The 26,112-nt window shown below is 40.7% G+C and overlaps 1 protein-coding gene across 2 annotated transcripts in view; it reads right to left on the reverse strand.

Moving 5' to 3' along the window:
- Nucleotides 1-26,112, reverse strand: part of arhgap24 (Rho GTPase activating protein 24) — a 65,254-nt gene that overhangs the window by 36,837 nt on the left and 2,305 nt on the right. Inside the window, exons 2-3 of one of the 2 annotated variants that reach the window (XM_071467073.1) lie at nt 17,951-18,175; nt 4,686-4,773 (exon numbers count right to left, since the gene is read on the reverse strand). In XM_071467073.1, coding sequence (XP_071323174.1) covers nt 4,686-4,773; nt 17,951-18,160 — 298 coding nt within the window. In that variant the 5' untranslated portion in view covers nt 18,161-18,175. Of the gene's footprint in view, nt 1-4,685; nt 4,774-17,950; nt 18,176-26,112 lie in introns of those variants that run through there. The other variant, XM_071467075.1, reaches the window with a different exon arrangement.

Raw genomic sequence — 26,112 nt, forward strand, 5'->3', positions numbered from 1 at the left:
GCTTCTCTTAGGCCTCTTTATTCTGTGCCTCATAACAAGCCATGTTCTTGTTTTCCATCAGCATGAGAGAGCAGTGGACGGGGAAAACTGTTTAGTAGTCCTAAATTAGTGGAAGGCTATTACATCCTGAAACTCTGTTGAGCCCTGATGTATGTTACCAACCCTCAAAGGCTCTTGTGCTGTGAACATGCGGGTAGTCACATTTTAGTCCACATGTTTTGGTCTGTGTGAGTAATTTTACAGGATCTGAGGCACAGCCATAACAAACTCAGCTTTTGACTGTTTACTACAAATGTTTGTCTTTGGAGTGAAGTGCAAGCCTGTGTGTAGATATGAATAAACTTTGTGAACTGGAACTACACAGTAATACTAAGAACTGCACTTAAAGAAATATTTTGTTTGTGAGTTACACACTTTGTTTTTTGTACAGAACAAATAATGATATGTAATGTATTCGTTTGTGAGCTTTAGAGGTGCTGGCTGGTGGATTTCGATACGTTTGGACAGAGCCAGGCTAGCAGTTTCCCTCTTGTCTTTATGCTAAGCTAAGATAGCCCTCTCCTGGTTGAGGTTTAACTTTTAGAGTACAGACATTAGAGTGTTGTCGATCCTCTTATCTAACTGTAGGTAAGAAAGCAAATCTGTCTGTAGCTGTGCAACTTTTGTAAAAAGCAATAACAAAATATTTGTCAAAAATATTTGAATGTGAAAAGCAATAAGATTTTCAATCAGGTTTTGCTGCTACAGCCTCTCTTCTTGTCTAAAATGACAAGTAGCTTAAAGTGGCTAATGTTGGCTAATGTTAGCAAACTTTAGCTAGATATTACTGCATTGCTGAGTCAGTTTGGTGTGGCTCTTACACTGTGCTCTAATATTTAGCCTTGCCGCATCATTGTAGCTTGTGGCCGCAGTGACCTCTGTTCAGCAGAAGTTACATGGTCACGTCTTAATTTCACCGGAAAATACTGTGTGCTTAAAAAGGTAAATGCAACACACTTTAGCCATGTGATGTAAAATGATCCACTTTTCCACTTCTAACTTATAGTTTCTGTCTTTCTGAAAATAATTTTCCAGACCACATGTTCACATAAGGATAAAACAATGAAAATGTGGCATACACAATATGGCACGGTACTGAAAGTACAGTGCAGTAATGAAGCCGTCATTAATCAAATGATAACCTTGGTTTAAAAAAACAGAGATCTCGGAGTGAAGTCATTAATTATTTTGGGCAACCCGCAGGTAACTGCCCCTGAAACTTGACCTTGAACAGAAACAGAATAAGTCATTTGTTTTATTCTCTAATAATAACTAATATCTAATTGTGCATCTCATATTCATAATCTATAATAAATTTCAAAAAAGTAGCACAGACTGCCTCTGCTGTTTTTTTTATTTATAAATTAATGAGTATACTTTACAGTATACAGTAATATATTAGCAGGCTCTTCAAAGTCATAATTTGTATTAGTAGTTTAGTATTTGACCTTATTAGAACTTCATTTTCCCCTGCTTTAATCGGTAAGAAAAAACATTCCACTGAAAAACTGAAAATACATTACATGCTATGCTAATATGTCAACATTTGAATTACTGACTTAGAGTAGCTGTCAAACAATGGCATGGTCTCCATGACAAGGTTTAAACTGCAGCCTCTGGTATTTTGTGGTAATTATGTTATAACTGCTGTTGCATGTAGAATAAATCGAGTCAGTGGTATTTCATATTTCGTCTCCCCTCTTTCAGAACTTAAACAGAAGCTAATATGGTCAGGTCCTACTGGAAATAAGAGCAGATGAAAACTGTTTTGCAGTGGGGGAGACTGGAAAACACAGACACGGAGTCTCATAATTCAACAAAAATTAAAACTCTGTTCATTATTTCACCAGAATGAAAAAGAGACTGTAATTCCATAACCAATTTGTGTTCACATCCTCTGCTTACAAATAAATCCTTTGTGCCTCATCCTAAAATAACGTTGTATTTCAGTGAGCAAAATCAACAACATATACTGAAAGCCAAAATATGGGCACAATGAGTCAGTGAGGCATGTGAATATGTTTTAAATCTTCCTCTTTCCAGTGAAAGGTTAGTTAATTTTTTTGCTAACAGCAAATATCTGTTCTAGATCACCAGTCCGCAACATGTGGGCACATGTGCTGGTCGTGCATTTCTCTAAATATTGTTGAGGGATGAGGGACTGTGTGCCCCTTTCACTTCCTGACAGACAAACCTCAACACCCCGCAGAGTTTCAAAATGCCATTTTTATATTTATGACTTATCTCTTTCTATTGTGGGCATTTTTCCATTGAAGTGCACAGAGATTTAAAAAAAAAAGAGAAGCGAAACTATATTTTTGAATTTGAAAATTCCCTTCAGTTCTTTTGAAGACTACTGATGCACCTTCATTTAGCCAGTCATTACCATTACCATAAAATCAAAAACAAGTCCATATGGCTTTAATATCCACATGGGTGATGTCAGTAATATTCTTGGCACAGAGAAAACTCACAGTAGCCGGTGTATTATTATCCTGTCAATATGTCTTTGAACAAGTCTCAGAACCCACACCTGCTCACTCACTGAAAATAGCATCAAAATACCTCATATCAAATCTTTTTGGACAGCTGCATATTGGGAAAACATTTTTTTGTTCCACTTTATGTGCGCTGACACTTCAAAATGCTTTCTACCATGACAACAGCGCTCAAGCATATGGAAAAATTGTAGCTAGACTAATAGTTGTATTGTTTCTCCCATGACACAACCACCTCCCACATCGACAACTATTAATCACAAGATGACAAGTTGACTTTCAGCATGAACATTGGACGGCTGCACTGAAAAGTAGCAACTCAAAGTCCATGAAATTATCTCAGCGGGGAACAGTTAATCCTCATACGAAGTGGAAAACACCGGATAACCAGCAGTGTCACAAGCATCCAAAAACAAAAACACCATCAACTAGTCTCTCAAGCAAACACCTGGGCTGTTCATCTGTCACCTCCGGCCAGCTGCCCGAAGACCTTGTTTAAGTTTGGCTCAGTCTTGGCTGTGTTTAAATGACCTTTTATTGACAAATGTTAGAAAGAACTTGCACTATTATCTGCTGTTTGCTTGTGTTGCCACTGGGAGCCACAATTCGTGTGAGAAAATGTCTTCATACTTTAACTCTATTGAATGCACACCAGGGAAAAAATGAATACATATAAAGTACGAATGGTTGTTGCACATATCCTGTGTTTTCTACAGGGTTTTAGTTTGATCATCTGCTGCAGTTGGTGCACTCTGCTACTGTATATTTTAACAGCTGTGTTTCCCCAGTGTGCATATGGGTTTTAAATATCTTTTGCATAGACTCACATTCTGGGTGTTTCTCCACCTGGGAATTCTTTTTCTTTGCATCGACCATGTTTCCATACAGTCTGCTGGTGTGTGTGTGTGTGTGTGTGTGTGTGTGTGTGTGCTGATCTGTGAGTGTATGTGTGGGAATACATGTGTGGTCAGTGGTTTAAATCACCATGCAGTTTTACATGTCCTCTCTCAGGCTTCTCTCTGGAGCTCTAGTAACAACAGGACGGTGAGCCAATCAGAAGAGAGGCTCTGAGCCTCTTTCATAGTTGGCTGAATGTTTTCTGAGTGATTGAATAAAATTATAGCAGATTTCGGATAAACACCCAGAGAAACCAAATCCTGCATGGCTGGATGGTGGGTGCAGGTGAGCTGTGCTGGGGGCGGTGACTGCTTTGTTGTGACATCACTGAGTTATGGAAGTCCTAACGGCTCGTTTCAAGTCACAGTTTCTAAATATGTGCTTTGATACTTTCACAATATTAATATAGAACCTAGAACCCTTTATAATCAAAAAAGATATGGAAATCTCACTTTATACAATATGTACAATATGGGACCTTTAAATCAGCCTCTGACTCACGCCTCAGAAATCTTAAGGACAAATGTTTTGCATCATCAAAATAGTGAATGTTAGCTCAGGTCACTTTGACTTTTTTTTACTGGGAAACTATAATAAGACTAAAGGTTCCTGTTAGTGGGATAAAAATAAACTGAGAGTGCTACAATTGTGAAGTTAAAGAGAAAGAATGTACGATAGTGAAATTTCCCTCCTATTTACAGTGTCACATTTTCCCCTGTCAGTGTGTGTTTTGTAGTGCCGCCTGAGCACACAGGGCATCAACAGTCTAATATAATCCATGTACTTGAATGTGGGCTCATGACCTTTCTAGCGAATCGCATCCCTCTAATCTCTGTCACTTTGTTGGATTTTGTCACTATAGGCGAAATGCCACACAAATATAAACGTGCTAAAATGATCTTTTTGGGTTATCAGTCAAAATTCTGAGACCCAGTCATCCATGATGTGACATAAAAACAGACAGGACACAGGGAGTCTTTCAGCAAATCAGATCTCCCAGCAGATCTCACAGGCAAACAGCAGGCAAACAAACAGTTAACACTGCAGCTGCCACTGAAAGCAGCATGAATAAAATCAGTAAAGGGCAGAATTCTTCCTTTGATGATTCTCACAGTGTTTAAAGCTCTGATTTATTTGCTGCAGACAAGAATGATCAAAACCTTATGTTTTTGTTCCTGCTGACGCTCAGTCAGCATCGCTGTCATCATTCTGCCCTCAGTAACTGACTAAATTGCCTTTGTCCTCTCCTACCTGGAATGACCTCGAAAAGAAATTTCCCCCCTTCATCGCTGCCGGTTGGATGCTCTGAAACTTTGTTTCCAGGTAAGGAAATGGCTCCCTGTGGAGAATAAAGAACAGGCTGATCAGCAAAAACAGTTCAATCCCACACAGAGTATTTTGGTTAAAACATTGAGGACTACATGTTGACTTACTGGCTGATTTTTGGTCAGTAAATCTAGTTAATTTTGTTAGTAAATGGTTTTGTAAAGAATATTCAATAGTTATGTTGAATATATAGATCAAAATACTGTATGTATGGTGCAGTTCCGGCATCTGACAAAAAGTCAGTTATTTTTTTAATATCACATGACGTTTTTAATATTTGCTTTTTCACTGTTTCATGTTCAAACAGTGCCAGGTTACAGACCACACAGTCCACATTTGATGTATGCATGCCACATGATAATGTGCACATCATCATTATACAATAAGCTCCACACTGACCGTGGGATCGGGCACTTCGTGCAGACTGTGCAACAAAATCAGCTGTTCTCTTGCAACAGCAGCACTTCTGAGCTCAGCAGCATCCATCTCTCTGACGTTATCGTGGGAGAAATGTGCTTAAAACACTGATCTGTTTGGATTTTGCATTGTCATAAGTATCAGCGTCTCTGCCGGCCCAAGAGACTGGGGCATTGGTCCTCAGGGATGTACCCGGATGATGGAGCTGAGCTGTTATAAAATGTGGCAAAGTGGCAGCATTATAGAGGATCACCATCTCTCTGGCTTAGCTCTGCCCACAATGATACATCATCTGTGTGACACTAAAGGCCAGAGATCCTCTGCTTTAAATAGCAGGGGCATCAACATCTTTTTCCAGAGTCAACCTCACAGCAACCTCACAGTCGAGACTTAGTGTCTGGTAGAAATGCTGTAGGGCAGATTTGTGAGTCTAGTTGTCACAGAGCACCAGCATCACATCGTCAGAGGCTGACACACTCTATCTGCCGTTGACTGGGCCACAGATACTGTAACCAATGATTGTGCCGTGCCTCTGACATTGCTGGACAGGAGGTTCACAGTGTTTGTCTGCAGACAGCTATGGGTCTTTGCGGGTCTCATTAGTGACAGTACTGGAAAGCAGCTGCATTTACTGAGGTACTGTCCCTCAGCATAACTCTGAATATAAATCAGATATATGAAATTCTTATTCCTCTATTTACATTTATTTATATTTATGTTCTTCTACCTATAAAACCTAACACGATGACCTTAATAAATTTGATACGTTGTTATTTGATAGACAACCACACAAGTTTAATCCACATAAATCACACATTAACGCAGTAATTCAATAATACATTATATAATCAGTTAAAACTGAAAGAGGCCATTCAGATTTTACTTTTGACACCTCATGTACATTTTGCTGATTTTTCCACTTTTATCCAAGTAGAATTATCAATGATTTTACTGGTGATAGAGTAAAAGTATTATTAAATTGTCCTATTGCTGCTTTTTAGAGGCACAATTAGTTACCTAATCATTAACACAATCGATAGAAATTTCAGAAGAAATTCTGATAATCACTGAATTGTTTACTTCGTTACTACTGCTCATTTTATTGAGCAAAAGTGGCAAAACTTCACCAATTTCAACTCCTCAAATCCGAATATCAAGTGGTTTTCTTAGACTTCTAGGATTGTAATTTAAATATATTTGGGTCGGTTAATACAAGCAATTTGACTTTGACATTGGAAACTGTGATGACCATTTTCCAACATTTTATGGGCCAAACATCTGATTGAGAATGAAAATAATCAATAGCTGCTTGGTAACCTTACCAAGTAAATTTCAAAGTACTTGCATGTGTTAATCCTTTGAGAATGACAAAGTTGTTAAATGAACTCGTGCGTAATTACTGCATAGTTTAATATTCTTCACACATACAACACTTCACTAAGTTAACAAATACCTCACCTTCTCCCAATTAGAGTGACCATAAAAAGAGATTACGGCATAACCAGCTGCAGGTTTACCATTTACGCAATCAAACAATGACTTTGCACTTGATTAACAACTTGGACCTTGGTGCCACATCGCAGCATGTGACAGTCATTAGACTGACCTCTATCTGGGTTAATGCTAATGAAGACAAGATGTGCTTTGGTGACAGCATCGGTATTCAGGACCCACACACATGAACAGGATCTGAGAAGCAGTCAGTTTCCTTCCTGCTGAGAGAGAGAGCTCTTTAATGAGCCATAACTGTGACAACCAGGAAGTGGAAACCCTACCTGAGGCCCCAGATGAAGTGCTTGAAAGGGGGTTATAAAGATGGGAAAGACAAGCTCCAAAGGGGTGGAGGGAGAGAACAAGCATGTTTGATGTGGTTGTCAGAAAGGGAATCTGCTTAGCTTCAGTATCTTCGGATTAAAAGCACCTTTAAGAACTTCTTTTTTTTTTTTCAGTGAACACAAATCTTTTAGTCATGCACTGTGTACTGATTCCAAGGAAACAGGAGATGACTTAGGTGAACCGTGTGTGGGTGAGACAGACTTCTACATGTGTGTGCCTCTTGAATATATTCTTAAAATGAATAAAGGGGCCTGTGTTGTCCCTCCATACTGTAAAACCACAACACCATGGATGTTCCTCTCCCCCACACTTTCCATACTGACATCCCCTGGTGGCCTGTTGTTTGCAGCAGACAAACCTAACCACAGACAGTTTAATATTTACCCAGCAAAGAGTACGGCAGCTTGGCCCAACCCAACAGGGCAAAAAAAAAACAAAAAACCCAAACTATCTTGGGGTGTTTTCTGCATTTTTATATTGCTGTTAACAAGGATGAGGTCATTTTTGCAAACTGTGTAATGACACAAACCTAATTATCTTTTGTTCTTGAAAAGAAAGTTACACACACATGCACACACATGGACATAGGAGGCTCAGAGAAATCTGTCTGAGGGAAGTGACAGCAGGAGGCTCAGGCTTGTAAGCAGCAACGCAGCCTGTCAGGGGGGCTGTTTGTTCCTGAGGCTGTGTCCAACAGTATGCTCCAAATGAAATCAGATTTGTTCTTATTTTCTCAGACTGCAAGCAAATACCAGGAGACTGAGCTGTGACTCCAGCTCTGTTCATTGAATGGCATATAAACAAGTTTGTCTTACCAGCCTGCACACATTACAGCAATTAAACCCAAATGTGATGTTCATTTTGGTTATAAAACAAACATTTCACCTCTGTGAACAAGCCACATTCAAGTTTGTTTGAATACACTGTCAGTTATTGGGTAAATGTCCATGCAACAGTTCACCTCACCGTTTCCTTCAGCTTTGGATGTCTCAGAAATTACGAGGTCAGGTCAGGCTGGATACTGCGGAACCTGCACGTACTCCATGGCACATGATAGTCTATCCATTGTTAATGTCTAATGTTGTTTTATTTCATTTTCATAGCCTTTTTTGTGCCTGTGGTGGTTCAGTTAATATTTAACCTTTTTGATATTAGCTTTTTAATAGTCACTCCCTCCCTTTCTTGCACTCAGGGATTCAGGAGTTTTACCTGGTTGGCTAATTGATCAACATTAAAATACATGTGTGCTGGAGGCTAAGTAATTGTATTAGCAGTGGTGGAAAAGTCCCATACAATTCTGAGGTACTTGTACTTTACTTTCCATTTTGTTTCCATTTTATGCTACATTATACGTCCACTTCTTTACATTTACTTTTCATTTCAGGAAATATTGAACTTTCTACTGCACCACATTTATTTGGCAGCTTTAGTTAAACAAGCAAGATACTGTAAGAACTGAAACACCTCAGTTCGCTGAAGCATGCACCTGCACTGTACTGGGTTCCCTTTTGCTTGTTGCCTTGGAGAAAAAGTCAACCCTCCCGGATGTCATTGTGTAAATCGCACTCTGCATGTTACAGCACTGAGAGACCGACTTCATTTTACTCAGCATCTACTTGAGCCTTGGAATATAATGCCAACCCTGAAGGATGGCACAAAGCTTAGTAGAGCTGAGGGGAGCTGCGGAGACAGGTGATTATTCTCTGTGAGCAACTCCTTCCACATACACACAGTCATGTGATCTATTGCTAATATAAAATTACAAATAAAGCTGCTTTAAGAACTCTGAGATATAAGTTAAGAGATAACCTGAGCTTGCCTAATAACGATCTGGTTTGATGAATTAGTGAAGAAAACAGGGCACATGTCAGGGTAATAAAATGCAATGCAATAGAAATTGATTTCACATTTCAAACATATAAATGCTCACACTCAAGTCAATTAACCTGAAGTTATTGGTGTAACAGCTCATTTAAGTGCTCATTAAGTTGATCAGCAGGCTTTTTATCCAATAATTGCTGTTCTCCAGATTCAGTGACCTCTCACGCACAGGAAGTCAGACTCAGCAGGAAACACGGAGGTGTTAGGGATACTTATGTGCACTATATTAACTGTTTAAATTCATTTGCGTGTGTATGTGTTTAATCTTTCCTGTGTCTGAGTCCCTATCTTTGCCTGTACCAGCTATCAGACCTGCTTGTTGACGCACCAAAGAGTTACTCATGGTTGTGCTGCTCTGATCGCTCCACTGAGTCCATCAGTCCAATAAATGTCATCATTATTCCACAGTTATAAAACAGCGAGTTCTGGTCCTCAACCCTGACTGTCTGAGCTACGTTTAAAAGCCGCCGTAAAATACTCAGTAAATCCACAGCTGTGACAGCATAGCACTCACTAAAATATTAATATGCCAGTCAATGGCAATAGGGTGGAAAAATGGAGGGCTTCTCCATTAATTTTTATTTAGTTTTTGGATCAACTGTGGGTGAATGAAGTGAGAAGTCAGATGTTACATGATAATGGCAGATTTTAAAAATTCCATATCGGTATGAAAATGGTCTGAACCACCTTCTAGCTATGTGTTCCTGTTGGAGTTAAGGGAAAAAATGTGAGAAGACTCAATGAAAACCACACAATCTCTAGCACTAAATACAAGTACAACCCCGGCCCTTCTAGGAAAGAGTTGTGCAACAAAACCTGGGACAAAGAACTGTAGTGCAGAGGCAGACAACAAGGACAAGGATGGTTTCAAATATGCTTCTTTGACACAGTGAATCCATCAAAAGCCACAAGATCCCTCAGACAAAAAAAAAAAAAAAAAAGCCTGCAGTGATTTCGTTGCAAGCAGCTGGAAAACATATAATGTCCTGTCACTTTCTTGTAGGAATACCTGTCACTGCTGCTGCTGCTGCTGCTGCTGCTGCTGCTGACTGCCTGATGCAAAAATAAAAACCTTTTATCTCTGCCAAAGAAGCACTTGAGTTACATATAAAGTTTCATGCAGGATCATCTGCCAAAAGAAAAAGAAAAATACCAATATCACATCAGCAGAGCCTCTTAAGAAAATGCAACATTCTGTTTTTCTTTTTAAAAGACTATAAATGCCAAAGCAATTATCTTGAAATCGGATAAATATAAAAGCATAGAGATTGATGGCTTTGCAGTCCTCTGTGGAAAAAGTAATGTCTTAAGAGGAAGGATATAACTTGCAACTTCCACTACCTATTGCTGCTCCAATTCATTTAATCAAATTAGATGATTTCTGACCTCGTGAGACACAACTGCTCACTGTCACATTTTGACCTGCCTCAGGACAAAATATTACATAACATAGTAGCTGTCATTCATATTTAAGGATCTATTCATATTTATCCAATGTATATTATATAGGAAAATATCACAGAATGTACGCTTAAGATGCACAGAATAACTGACTAATACATGTTTCTCCTCTGCAGTGACCTTAATAAATATGCATGTAAGTAATGTCTGTATGTAACCTTATGAAAGTCAGAGTGCCTCCTTTGTGGATTTATCTTCTTCTTATGCCAATAATATAGAAAACTTAAATACTGATGGTGATTTGTCTCAAGTTGTCCACACTTTTCTCAAGTTGTGGTATAGTCTGTACAACAAAAACTTTAAAATGACAAATGTAGTGAATTCTTTTCACAGCTGAGGGCAATTGGGCTTATCAGGTGGAGGCTCGAGCATGCACATTTATATATAGTAAGTATGATATCATGGGCACAAAGTGTATGTACATGGTTTACACTCGAGGTGGGAATTTGACTCACGTTTACTGTGAAATAACGTTATAGCTTGTTTAGCTGAACGCTAGTATATCTAGACTTTTAAAATGAGAGCACAGCTGCAGGGGGCATTACTACTTTGGCTTGCAAAGTATACAAATACCTAACCACAGAATAGACACGAGGCATATTCGTGTCATCAGCTATTTACCACTGAAAATGGTTTGCGGCTGAACTCTTGCTTACACAGTAGTCACACCTTTAAAACTGGAGCACAGCTGCACTGACCACAGAACAGACAGAGGACATATTCCTGTTTATTAACTAGTCTTCCACTGTAGTTTCATTGTGTCTTATACTGTTACCTATATCTCCAAACATTAAATAATAAATAAGACTGTGACTTATAAGGCTATACTTATAAGGCAGGGAGTTTAAAATCAATCCATAAAGAATAAAGTGGTCCACAGTCCGCAGATTAAAGCTGCCTGTCCCCACATTGTTTTATTAATCCAGGGAGACAGGAACAGATAAGTAAAGTGAGACGTCTCTCAGCAGACACCCCGGAGTCTCACATGATAAACACCCCAGAGGCTTGAAGATAACTGGCTACAGGGAAAAAACCAAAACAAAAGACTATGATAAAACACTAACATACAGTAAAAACTCCCAAACTGATAATAAAATGACATTTGGTTCGGCCATATCAAATGAATGACACTGACTGAAGTGGAATCTGCCCTCTGTGTACTGCTCCTGACACGACATACAAGTGACGCTTTGAGCTACATGGCCGTCACAGAATAATGAAAGACATAAACTGTAGCAAATTAAAGGCGTAAATTAAATGTTTATGTCTTTGACATGGTCACAGGTGGATGGCAGGTACCCACAAATATAATATATACATCAATTTCATTAAAATCCGCCTGCAGAATGTATGGCCTGCCTACAGTGTGGGATATGTGTGTGTGTAAAACGTATTTTTGTCGGAAGAGAAGAGCTCATGAAGACATGATGAAAACCAGAGTTCTTCCTCTGGGGAGTATTAATACCCACAGAAAATTCAATGTGGCCATTAATTTTCAAGATACCTTGTCTTGGTCAAGGGGAATATCTGTGTACAGCTGACAGAGGAGCAGTTTTATTACACCATTCATGTACTGAGATTTATAGCTTTAATAAAAACTCATTCTCCAAACTGTGCCCTGTTAGGAGACGGTATAGTCTTATAATGTTAGTGTTTGTATACCATTACCCTCCTCTCCTAAGAGTAGACATGGTCAGTTTGACCATTGTTCATGGGACATGCAAACCCTCTGCAACAGAGATTTGAGAAAACATTTCAGATAAAAAATGGGAGCTTCCTGATAAAGTTGTGTTGCGTTGACTCATGTGTGACAGTGTATTTCAGGACAGCAAGGTCATGTGTTGAGTCACCTTCAAAACATCTTTGGATGCTGTTATAGTGTGTTTCTATGTCTGTGTATACAGTGTGTGTGTGTGTGTGTGTGTGTGTGTGTGTGTATGTTTTTAGACTATGTGCTGTCTGTGTATAGAGCATCATCGTGTCCCTGTGCACATATATTCTGCTTTAATGAGCCATCAGTGGTAATTCAAGCTCTTTCCCTCCTGCTAATTAAAATGATGTCCATTATCTTATTCAGATACGCTACATCACTTCAAAGAATTTGGTCTGGACCTGCTCTTTCTGAATTGAAAGGTGCCTTGAGATAACTTGCAACAGACCACTTCAGCTACTTGCGTCACTAAAAATGAATATCAGCAATCAGGGCTGACTTAAGAGAAACCTTTAAGCTGCAATGCATCATGAAAGAAACATGAACAAACAAGAGCAAACGTCTTTGGTGGATTTCTGACACTTGATTCTTCTCTCAGACCTCCCCCCGGGTTGTCTGAGAGGACACAGCGCAGTGGAGTATTATATGCCATAAACTGATACTGCTGATGCACATTTTTGTCTGACAGGTTAATTCTGTCACTGACTGGGGACTGACAGAGCAGTGACCTGCCGCACAGAATAAGAAGCCCTTTGTTAGAATATAGTAACTTGACAGTGTTGGGATAATACGGAAGCAAATACATGTAGCCAGTGGAAAGTGAAGTATTTTAAGTTGGACGAGGTCTCTGCCTCTGGGATACCAGCCGAAGCCCCTGCTGTGTGTGAAAAATGTCGATGTGACTTAACACTCCACACGGCTCCTGCACCAGCTGCGTTACTCGCTCGCCGCTCTCCCAGTTGTGCAAATACAACTCCACCTGCACATACCTGAAATTCATAGCAGTGCCCCGCTACCACCTCAGGTACTGGAGACAGAGAGTGTGCTCGGAAAGTAGAACTTGCAGGAACTTGTTGCAAGTCCAGCGAGAGTTAACTGGCTTTTCCATCCATCAATACAGAGCTTATTAGACATGCAGTCACCATGCATGAATCGAAGGGATCAGTCTCTGTATTTAGTGTGTGTGGTGGGAAGACTGACAGCTACAAGAGTCTTGTGTTAATGATTAATGTTTTTCCTGCACTAATGTATTGAGCCTGCTGAGGAAAATGTCTGTGCTTAAATATTACTGTCTAACCAAAGTAATAATGTCATGAATAAGAGAAGATGCAGTAGATGAGATCAGATGGCACCCAGCCACATGCATACATGCAGACCTAATGTGGTGTCTTAATGCGAGTTTGAAAACGATGTCAGACATGCTTTTAACGACGTCTACAGGACAGCGTTTGGATAATGTCCACGTTATCGTCCGCGTTCCTGTGACATTCAAATACAATGCGAGTCAGATCGTGGGTGGATGGGATGCGACTTGCTGGAAACCTTCACGCCCTGTGTAAAGTTTGTATCCTGCTACGATCACATGGCACCACAAAAGTCACAAGTGTAACCCTGGTCTGTTTTGGTCAATGTCAAAAGTGACCTCACTGTCTACAGAACTACCAAGGCGCTGGAGGTCAGATGAATGGTTCAGTGTTAATGTTTCATCAAGGCAGCAGTAAGACTGTCCACAGTCTTGCAGTGTGAAGAATTACAGAACTGCTGTGGCATTTTATTTACTCCTGGTAAATGCCAAGGTCAAACAGTTTGCAGCTCGAGCAGGGAAAACAAAGGATTTTTAGTGCATTATTGCACTGTTGCATTATTGATTTCATGCAGTTTCTCATTAAAGCCGACCACTTCTCTTCAGATCATTTCGTCTGGGCCCCCTCACATTATGAATATTAAATAAGTAACGTCTAAGTCTTGTTGTGGCTGGAATTGTAATATCCTAATAAAAATCGTAATATGTCTTTCATTTCTTAATACATTATAATAAAACAAAATTGGTTCAATGTATTCATTCACAATTCTCTCATTCATTCATAATGTCACCTCACTTACTTCCCAGGCATACAGATACAATGCTAAGTGGTTTAAATTACAATAATCATTCCATTTCACCCACTGCATGAATTCAGTCTTTGTTTATGGCTCAGCCAGATGAAATCTGAGTCCATATATATGTGTGTGTGTGTGTGTGTGTGTGTTCGTGTGTGTGTATGAGAATGTGAGTGAGTACATGCATGCTTGTGTGTGCATACATCTCCGTGGACGAGTAAGGGCAGGCAGATGGCATGTTGACTCTAAGCCCACACGTGCCATACCCTACGCATGCTTTTCAGTGACCCTTCACCTCCATCTGACTCCCATTCCTCAGATTCCACACGTTGCTCAGAGAGGTTTGGCCCCACTGTATGGGACACAACAGGGTCCCCTGTACTGACAATAATAATATGCTCCCTCCAATAATGTTATCTACAAACATCGGAATTCCTCTGAGCAGCAGCATGCAAGAAAAAAAGAAAAAAAAACCTCTGAAGAAATCAGTTCATAAGTTATTAAATGCTAGCGCTGTTAACCGCTAAGGTCAAAGCAGCTGTAACATTACATGATGTGAACTAAATAACAAATTGGGAAATGTGTCTGACACAGCGTTTGTGTTTACAAATGTGACTCTTCGCATCTAAGCAGTCTGGGCTTTGTTGGTGTTTGTGTTTCCATGGGCAACGGAGAGGGGCAGATGTTCCCACTCCAACAGAGGAGGCAGCAATTAGGCTAATGTGACAGGTAACAAATGGAGACTTCACAGCACGTGAGAGAATTAATTAATAGCTGATCTAAATATGGCTTCACACCCCAACGTTATGTGGTCCACAGCTCAGGACACGGAGATTTAACTCCACTGCACAGCACACACACCAAAGTAAGATGTAGCTTTGTGTGTGTGTGTGTGTGTGTGTGTGTGTGTGTGTGTGTGTGTGTGCATGTTTTGCCCTGATCTTGTACATCGGCGTTCGAGGCTAGGAACAGTTCCAGACAAGGCTGCCTCTCCTCTCTGCCCTTCTTGTGTTCGTTCTTTCAGGATGCTGGAAACTCTGCTGGGTACCGTGTCTTGTTCGGGTGTTGTTTCTTGTGCTGCTCCGTGCTGCTCCGCTTTGGAGGTCATGGAGATTTAAGGGCTTTGAACGCACGGCTCTGTGCCTGACCTAGTTTTATTGAATTTCCCCGCTCTCTGAAAGAAGTAGCACTTTTAGGTGTCTGAAATGTATGTTGGCTTTGTTTCAGAAGTAGGGTAAGAATGGAAAGTTGCAAAACATAGAAGAGCAAGAGCGTTCCTCAGGTAGGTGAAGTTGTGGTTTCTTATGTTTCTGTGTAGATAAATATAGACAGCAAGATAATTCAAAAGCAAACTGAACTGCCTCTTGTCATTTTCTCTAAATTATGATGATGAACTGCTCCACAGCATTTCCATCACTCCCTCGGGATATTCACAGCACCAAGAGCTAAAACACAACTTAAAATACGCTGCTTAAGAACCAGAGCTTCCCAGAAATAGCAGTGAGGAAAATCTCCTTTCCCTGTATCTGGCCTGCAGCCCACCTTCAGGTCTGGTGCTTTAACCTTCGGAGACTTCTGCTGCTGATGTGGCTGGGGTTTGGCTGAGCTGAGGTTGCTGGGAAATCAGCCAGACAGAAAAAGTGTGGGTAGATCAGCAGAATGAGGATTTCAATTGTGCTCCAGTATTTTCCCATGGAAAAAGAGGATATTGTTTGAGTGGAATAGATATTAGAGAAAGGTTGTGGTTGTGTGAGCTTTTTTTGTGAAGACAGAGAACAGAGCTTCTACAAACGCAAAAGGGTCACACAGCAGGTTAAATAACTGAGTAGTTTCCAATGAATGAGTAGGGGACAAATCAGGAAATAATAATAAATAATAAAACTGATAATCAATAAGAAATAATAGGTAGATAGAAAAGAGTAACTCTTAATCAAGGATGATAAGTTTCTTGTGAACGTTGATGAGTTAGTTAATGAGCTCCTAGTGTGTTGGTGATCATTTTCTTCTTTACCTTTGCACTGAGCCAGACTGTTTCCTCTTGCTTCCAGTCTTATGCTAAGCTAGCTTGGCTGTAGCTTCATATGTGACTGACAGATTAGTATTGATCTGCCTCTCGGCAAGAAAGCCAATAAGTGCTATTTCCCAAATAATAAAATGTCTAACTGCTCCTTCAACATCCCATGTTATCTGCGTTCAGTTGTCCTCGGTTCCCTGAAACTCACTCCCAGCAAACAGATCCCAGAAACAGCCCTAAAACAGAAGTCGTGTAAATCAGTGAGAACAGATTGTAATTCATCACAGCTGTCAGTTCAGCTTCACCAAAGCTATTCTGTTAAAAACATACAGCGCCCCCCGCATTTCTGCGATTTTGATTTGTAATGAGAATCCAAAGTCTGCCTGGCTGCGTCTTTGTTCAGCCACACATGCTCAGTGAGAGAGGCTGCCTGGTTACAGTAACGTTAGAGACGGCCTTATTGTCTGCATTACTCATTGTCTCCCCTGCTTTCAGTATAGCTTTGTATGTTAGCTTCAGTGAGAACAAGCCCACGACAGTTTGCTTTGACTTACAGTCAAACAGTCAAAACAGCCCGACTCATTTGAATCAGAGTCGGATCTTGTTGACTTATTTGGCTTTGAGATACGTCTCCTCTGTCGACCCCCGGTGTCCACTGTTTCAGATGCATGGCAGTTTGAACTGCACAGAATAACATAGATCCTATTGCTGGCAAAAGTACAGTAAAGCAAATTTTAGAGGTCAATCATGAAAGTGGGATGAAAGGTGTCGTAGATGATCAAACGCCATCTGTTCTCTCATCTTTATATTATATACCATTAAATACCCATTATAAGCTAACATGAGCATTAGCAATGCTACTGCATTGTTAATGACAGTTGATGACAATCACTTGTGTCATTAGCCTGGGTAGCTGTAGTCCTCTTTGTGTTTGGATCTTATGTAAAGGGAAGGGATGACTTTAGCTTCTGATGTAGGAGTCGACTATCTGGAGGGGACTCCCACATCCCCTATGTTGTGTTTCAAACGTTTGATGAAACTGATGTTTGGGCATGTTCTGAGTTGTGTGGAGACCACAAACGATGCAAAAGTAACGTGATGCTAATTCTGTGACTTTCTGACTTTTAATGAATGTCATTAACGCACTCACTTATTGCAGCTTTTCTAAAAACACATTTATTCACATTCACTCCAGGAAATGTGCGTCTTGATGTGACTCCTCGTTCTCTGTGTGCCACTGAATACACACACACACACACACTTGTTCAACATTAATTCACCTGACTCACAACTGGTGCAGCAGCTGGCACAGGGCATGGCAACTAAATAATTCCCAAATCACAGCAAAGTTAGGAGAAGTCTTCAGGTTTTTTTTGCTTAAGTCAAGATACCAAAACTGCATTCAAAATAGTTTTAAATAAAAGTATTATCAGCAAACTATAATCATCATTTGGCAGAAACATGAGCGATGTAATATTACAGATGCTTTTATAGGCTTGTGTTTCATTTAAAATCTCAATCTACAAAGTAACCAGGAGCTGTAGCTGTCAGATTAATGTAGTGGAGTAAGTTGTACAGTATTTGCTTCTGAAATATAGTGGAGTAGCATAAAATGGAAATACTCAAGTAAAGTACAAGTACCTCAAACCTCAAAATCGTCCTTACAAAATGTAAATGTACTAAATGTGCTGCTGATATCTGTCATGTGTGTTGTGTGCCATGATTTCGAGTTCAGCTGGGATTAGTCTTTCCATGTGTTCACAGCCTTACCAGGGCTTTGGTCTCCTCTTCGTCTTTGTAATAGTAGAGCTGGTCCCCTCGCAGCACAAACCAGCGACTGTGCCAAGTCTTGACAAAACCTCCTTGCTTCCTGAGCCACCCACACCTGATGACATTCGGCCGTCCCTGCCTCTGAACCTCTGTGGCGGCCTGACCTCCGCTGCGCTGGGGACTGCTGTGGGACGCGCACTGCTCGTCCATTGCACCAACTTTGATCTGCAAACAGGCAAACCAGTTTGAATTGGTTTTGATGAACACAGGCTGCAAGTTCCACATAGACCAAATGCAAGGTAAACAAACACGTTCTGCAACATATCTAGCCTTAGAGACCACTCAAAGTGCTTTACAATACATGCCACATTCACACACACATACATTGTTGATGTGTTCTCTTTCTTGCCCAAGGACACTTCAACACATGGACTGGAGCAGGCAGGGATCGAACCACCGCATAGTGGATGACCTGCACTACCTCCTGTTAAGCACATGTAGAAATGTGGCAGGAACACATATGTTCATTTTCACTATTCATTCAGCTCATTTATGATTTTTTTTCCCCCACCAAAAAATCTTTGCATAATCCTGATTATTCCTGAAAAGATATGTCATTTTTCATAGCTTAGAATTCATGGTAAGTAAATGGGATTTTATTTTTTGTTTGTTTTGTTTTCATGGTTTGGATGAATCAACCCTTTAACCGAAATGTCTGGCCTGTTAGCTGTGGTTTGCCTTTTGTGGAGCATTATAGGATTTGGGGCAGACAGAGCTGAGCGTTGCAGAAGGGGAAGTGTGGGAGGAGGAATTCATAAGCCAGATAACAAGACCACAGACCAAACTTCAAATCTCTTATCTTTTTTTCCTGTGTTACCCTCTGACATAAGTTCCCTCTACCCCCTCTGCTTCCCCAAGCTTGCTATTCTATACATACTCACATACAGGCAAATGTCCTTGACTGCACCTAAAACCTTCACACACATGTCCACACATACAGTACAAACACTAGTGTACTCACAACAGCATCATACAACAAACCACCCTGCACATACTGTATTGTTTTCCTAAGCATAATGAAGCTCTGCATCATTCAGTGACATATGCGACTACTCGGAGACTGCTGTTGTCAGCTTTAGGCACTGCCATGTTGTCAGTGGCTCTGGTGGAGCTTGGCTTGGTGGACATCCAAACAGCCCACAGGTCCAGATGTGGACCAGATGCAGGCCAGCAGTGTTCCAGGCAGCGGTGCAGCAAGTGCAGCGGGACTGCTGTGGTAATTTCAAAACTACAGTCTGGTTTCACACTCACACAGTCCCATGCAAGTAAACATGTGCTGTAAGCATGTGCAGGCAGAAACACGCTCACGCCTCTGCATTCCTCTCAGAAAATAGCAGTTTTTCACTTGTTTTGCATGCTGGTGGCCATAACCTACTTATTATCTGTTATCCATCTCTACTTCACCTCTGCTCCAAGTGTGCAGTGCTCTTCCTTCAACAGCGGTAAAAGCTATCAACTGAGCTCAGTTCTTGCACGGAAAAATTCTTCTTTGCGTGGGATTGGTTAACACTAATATTGGGCCGAGAGGCTTCTTAAATCCTGCTGCTTCTCACATACTTTCTGTTAGCTTAAACACTCTATAAATACACATATGGACACACATGCAGTATAAATCACAGTCTAGGGTTGGTGCACACATCTGTTGTTGGAGTCACCTGCTGTGTTGCCAGTCTGGTGCCACAGCCCCTTTGCAATTTCATGGCTCCTGCACAGAGCCTAGTTAACAGCACTGCAGGGACTGGCCTTTGCTGCTACCAACTGAAATGGTAAATAACGCTGTTTTTTTTTTTTTTCAATGTGAAATACTTGGAGCTAGCTGAGAGCAGAAAAACAATTTACAATTCACAATACAATACACTGTGGTCTAGTCCGGAGGTAATAAATTGCTGTACAAGGGTAGAAGGCATAATCATTGCTACATCTATAAATTACTAGACAAATGGACTAAGATTATTTGAAAAGTTAGTGGTTCTTTGGCCCACTCAGTTACAGCAGGATGAATTGTGACCTTTAGAAAGTTGTTCATCTTCATTTTCATGTTCCTGCTAAAAGTTGGTTTGTGGATACTTTCAAACAAATCCAGTAGAACCATGGAAATGATGTTTTAACAGCCATAAAGTGATGAACAATAACTTTTACAGTCAGGATACGCAGCTACTTTCAACCTGAGCATTGGAAGATGACACATGGGAGACGCTATAAGATTTTAATATGTTATTCTTAATTTCTATATTTTCTAAAATATGGGTCTGTTGTTATAGATATGTCTATGACATATCGATCAGTTTTAAGCCTGGAGCCGCTTGAAAAGGGAATATCATTTGTTTATCAAACCATTATCCAATGTGCATACCAGTCACATGGATTCCAAGTAGGCTGGATACTGTTTTGTTTTCTAGGTTCAGCAGTCCTGACATACAGGATGAACACTTGTGGATTCTCGGCTACAGTTGCATGAAAAGCTGATGACTCAGAAAAAAAAAAAGAAGAAAAAAAAAGATCTGCTGGATCTGAGCATTTCCTCATTCACTCACTCTTCTGACTTTTACAGTGTGGTAGCCAGCACAATCTTTCCAGTCTTCTTATAAACAAATTTGCACAAAAGTTTGCACACGCTGTGTAATAACTCATAACAACAACACTGGGTCTGATGTTGGGGGGGTGGGGGTTGGGGTGGCTGGTGTAAGCTTGCAAGAAAAGCAAATGCATTTGTTTAGTTACCTGAATTTTGTGAAGCAATAACCTAACACGGGCTAAAGGCAGGACAGCTGACCTGTTTTCAACCATCCTGTATGTAACCATTCTTTTTGTGGACACCTCACCTATGAACCTCCCTGACGGTCCCAGATGTGGCTGTAAGCACATTTATGAAGCAACTGCACAGACTCCGCAAGAACACATCACTTCCTGACTGTTTTGTCTATTCAGCAGGTTGAAAACAGCCTCCCAAAGGTGCATCCTGTGTCCCTGTAAAACACCTGTGTGTGCAGGTGTATGCGTCTGTATCTTCTGTGTGGCAGTAGCATCTCTGTCCTCTGAGTCTCAGTTTCCAAAAATAAACGGTAGCGCTAGATATGTGATGATTTCCCCCCGACCATAATAACAAGATTAGAAAAGCAACGCTGGAAACAAAGGAATAGGATATCTACTTTACCCGAGGCAGCCTGAAATAAATGTCAGTCTTTCCAAATTAAGCAAGGCTTGCATTCTAAATTGCTAGAGGTCTAATGTTTGTAATTAAACTTTTTACACACAAGGGAGAGAAGTAATCTGAGATTGACATGAATCCCAATTTTCTTATTTAAGTTTGCTTCATGACATCAACTCTGATCTCTGGAAAAATGAATGTGGCAGTATGATGGAGGATTTCATCCCTGAAGTGGCAATTAACTGCTCATGTAACACTTTTAATGTGTTTCAACTGTCAAGTAATGTTCAAGAGTTTAAGAAAAATCCCAGAATTTTCTCACAGCACGCCTGAGAACTTTGACCATACTTAGCAGTCTGTGGGAAGAGACACGCTGACCTTCACTATAAACAACAACAGCCCAGTATACAGCACAGACAGCCACAGCCACACACACACACACACACACACACACACACACACCACAAACACATACTGTGCACTCACTTGAAAGGACGACACAAAGATAGTCACGAATCAGCCCCCTAAGGTTTTCTGGCATGCACTATAATTTCTTAGCAGGATGCAACATATCTGTGGCTCTGTGGCAGTCGAAGAAAAATTCAAACCCCATGAGTAAAAGAGAAAACAAGGGAGGAACTTCTCAATGACGGGTACAAATCTTTCAAACTGCAGTTAGTGTTTTTTTCCATCTGACCACAGACGTACTAGTGTTCTTTGTCTGTGTGTGTGTCCATCAGTAAAATGGCAACAGAGGCAGGTTACTTGGGTTTAGGGACGCCTTTCTGTTGGTTTAAAACTTTGCATCTGTCAGTGAAATCATAAAATGCGTCTGGATGTTTTTTTTTTGTTTTTTTTTTTACAGATGAAAGTTGTTCTCAGAGCAGCCAAGAAGGCTCTGAACTCAATAAATCATTTTCTATTGTTTCCTGAGACAGAATCATTTGATGTAAACTGATACTTGTGATGATGAACCTATGCAATAATAAACCAATGATTCTGTATTTTATGGGGTCCTGTGAGATGATACACACTTCAGGCTAATTCACAAATAAAAAAAAGTTATAGCAGCCTTTTCACATTACTCAGCCAAGTTTTTTCTGCATGCGTAACTGATGTCAGATGCTCCACATGTTGGCTACATCCTGGATAACTTTATACCAACTCTGAGGAAATAAGGTTACTGAGGGGTCTTGATGAGACAATAAAATCTCTGAAATGTGATACTGCAGACCTTCTTGTCTGTACAGGACCCGTCTCACAGCATCGAGGGGGTGCTAGTTGCCTGTGCATACACTCACTGTTTGCTCCCCATATGGGAAAGTGCTGAAGCTAAAAGCACACAAAAGCCTGAACTGTCTGAATTGCCTGAATTGAGCCAGTTTGGAGGAAAGGAGATTGAGGCCTCACTTCACAGTCTGGCTCATCCTTAAATAAAGTCGTGCTAGGGAAGATATTTCGGGGGCTAAAAATATAACTGTTACCTAAACCATACATTTGGTCTGCAAAGTAAAGAGCATTCAATTCCCCCTCTTTCTGAGACGGTACAGACTGTCGTCTAAATTGCCAAAAAATTTTGGTGCCGTGCAGGGACACTGGCAGGAAATCTTTTGGGACCACAGGAAGTGGCCGGTCACAGCAGCAGCAAGGGAGAAGTCCAACGAGGGAAAACTGCACTCAGCAAACTTAAGGTCTGCTGCCTCCCAGCATGTGGTTGCCATAAAGCATCACAGACCAACGTGGTAAACATGAATGTGTGCTAAGTGCATCTTACCGTCATGTGACATAAATTCACAGTTTACCAAGCAAATGACAGTTTGCTGAGCCCCTCCACCTACACCCGTCAAACTTTTTATTCTTACACAGCACACATGCAGTTTACAATAAGACAGAGGCAGATAACTCTTTCTACCTGGCAAACATCGTTCTCCTATAAATTAAGCTAAAATTAGCTCAATGAGTCAGTTGAAACTGCTGTCTCTGCTGGTATTAATATGCATATAATGTCTACAACATGATAACCAGTTGATGATCCATATAGATAATTTGTAAATCCAAAACAGATTTTTCTTGTATTGTAGTGTAGACCTCGGTGATTCTAACAAAACCCAATTTGGCTGCTTAGCTTACATACTTTTATACCATATGTTTTCAGTTTTAAGGTTACAAGACAATTTTCAGGATAAGGACTGACTAACCAATGTGTTTGGTAAATGTAACACTATGTCATGTAAGATGTTTGGTGAGGGAGTGTGAGTGTAAACTTCCCTAAATACAATAAGCACGACAAAGCTGCTAACATTGGCCTAAACCCCGATAGCGTCCATGGATGGTCCAGCTGCCTCACAATGGGGAAATACTATCCAGTGGTATGTTCCTTAATTAAACTTGTAACACCACATACTAATGTAATTAATGATGCTCTCTTTGGCCTCGGAAGTAAAGCTTTTTGGTAGTTAACTAATTAGCCAGACGTGCTAACAACAGCAGAGAGAAGAGTCTAAGAAGGAGACACTCGAAACTCTCAGATGAGTATATCTCTTGCACAATGAACACCACCAATGCTGACAGGTCTGTCATGCCTAATTACATTTGCTAAACTATGACTGGACAATAGCTGCTCAAGGGAGGGTTTTAGCTAATGGTCAGCTGCCAAAAATAGATGTTGAATAAAATTCATAGGGACAATGTGGATTTTGTGTTCATATTAAAGGTTCTCTATGATGAGAGTAATGCAAATAATCTCCTGCTTGAAGCCCCAAATGACGCAATGATTAATAGTAGACATGAATGGTTTATTCATGACCTTTAACATGTGGCAGACTGTACCACTACCATCTGTCTGTCCTCAGTCCTCAGTTTTACATTTGTGGCAGCTGCTGTACTCCACACTGGCCCCAGTGCTTGCCAGTAATCCCTGTGCCAACTTTCCTTGGATGATGCAAAGGTCAATGGTGCGTGAAACAGGAAAGTCACTATGGTGGGTCAAAACGGTGCTACCATTTAGCCTTGTCAAGTTGGACTAAATCTCCTTTGACAGCTTGAATTCTATCTATCTATCTATCTATCTATCTATCTATCTATCTATCTATCTATCTATCTATGTCTGTATGTCCATAGCACGTCTGAAAGCAAGAGATACTGAGATGTGCTGACGTCCTTATGTATGCAAGCATGTTTGACAGCTGACTGAATCCACCTGGCAATGACATGAACTGCCTGTGTTTCATTACCAGATTCAGATTGAAGTCGATGTACATGCCCTAGTACCTTGCTAACAGCAGAAACTATCAACAGAACACGCAACAGAAGAAATATGAACTTCACATTGCCAGTCACTGCTGTCAACCCTTTAAATATCCCCAAGCAACCTTCCCCCGTAAAGTCTGCGCAGTAGGGCCTCCATGACCCGCATGTGTTAAAGACAAATATAACCCTCCGCTAGCAAAGCTGCTACCTCGAGAGCAGTCAGTTTCTGTTGAGACTCCTGCTGAAAAGTCGCAGAGGTGAGAGGAGGGCATGCTTCTTGGTGAGCTGTTGCTGTGCTAATCACTGGAGAGAGGATGTGAAAGAGGAAGGGCTTCAGAGCCGTCACAGATGGAAGTGCTCACAGATGCACACACACAAAAAAAAGGAAAAGAACGACTGATCCATTACTCCATCCAAAAAACGCACAAGCCAAATCTATCAAAATATAAGGCTTAAGGGGAGTTCAGTGAGGTGGGGATTTAAGAGGTTATCCTTCATTGTGGGGCAGGTCCATGCATAGTCCATGATCAGACACTACCCACACAACCCAATGTGAGTCACAGAGACTTAGGTGGATGAATGGAAGCAAGAAGAAGGAAGGGAGGTGAGGGTGGTTCATACAATGTATCAGAAACACAGAAGGATCAGTTCTTGGGGATAAATTCTCCTGTTGCTGAACGCCTAATAAACTCTCAGGCTTTGTATGAATCAATGTGATGATTCAGTGGCTATTTTGTCTACACACTGATTTACACACCATATGTGGTCCCCTTCATAGCCCTTTTGGTGTGATACACTCACTGTGATACCCCTCCACTTGCATTTCCACCCCTCCCTCTCTATTTTCCTCCATACCATGTGTCACAGTGTGTCTGGGAACTGAGCAACAGGCCTGTGGAGAGATGAGGGTGAAGACTTCACATTGACCTCTGACTCATTCTACATGTGTTTGACAGACTGTTACAACTGAATGAATGATACTGTTGATGCGGCTTTCTTTTGAAAGGCAGACATGTGAATACAAGAGGGTTTATTTCTTATTAAATAAGATATACAAGGTTACAAAGCGAGGGGGCGGACTGAGCATCACACCTTGCTTGTGGGAGCATTAAGCTAAGCTGACTCAGCGTTTTAACCTTCATAAACACCACATTATGTGAACTGGCCTGTGTCAAGTAAATATAGCTGGTGTTTAGTATAGACATTTGTATACCTACTTTTGGGGGAAAGTTGAAAAAGATGAGAAGATTGATACTGCTTTCATGTTTGCAAGCGGTCATCTATCTTAGCTTAGCATTGAAGCCAGAATTTCCAAGTTCCCAGTTGAATGCTTCAACTGGAAAGCCCCCTGAAGTCATATTTTGACTGGGAATCTTGGGTGTGATGTTATTCCCAGCTCCGACATCCGACTTTTGAGGTAAATTGAAGGTATTTTTTGCAGGGGTTATGTACTAGACTAATTCTTGTCTTTGAGCCCTTGTCAGACAACCATTAGATATTCCAGGAGCTTAGTGTGTCTAGCAACAAAGTAAAAATGGCAAATTGTCATTTTTTTAAGTCCAGTTCTTGTAAGGTTTATACAGCTGAGACGCATCATGTTAATTGGTGAACTGTAAAGGTTCTAATCGGCAGATTTTGTTACCCAACAAACAGAGCTAGTCTAGCTATTTCCCTCTGTTTCCATTCTTTGTGCTAAGCCAAGCCA

Source organism: Trachinotus anak, unplaced genomic scaffold (assembly GCF_046630095.1).
Source record: "Trachinotus anak isolate AG129_WGS33_773 ecotype Australia unplaced genomic scaffold, CSIRO_AGI_Tana_v1 ptg000028l, whole genome shotgun sequence".
Taxonomy (NCBI): domain Eukaryota; kingdom Metazoa; phylum Chordata; class Actinopteri; order Carangiformes; family Carangidae; genus Trachinotus; species Trachinotus anak.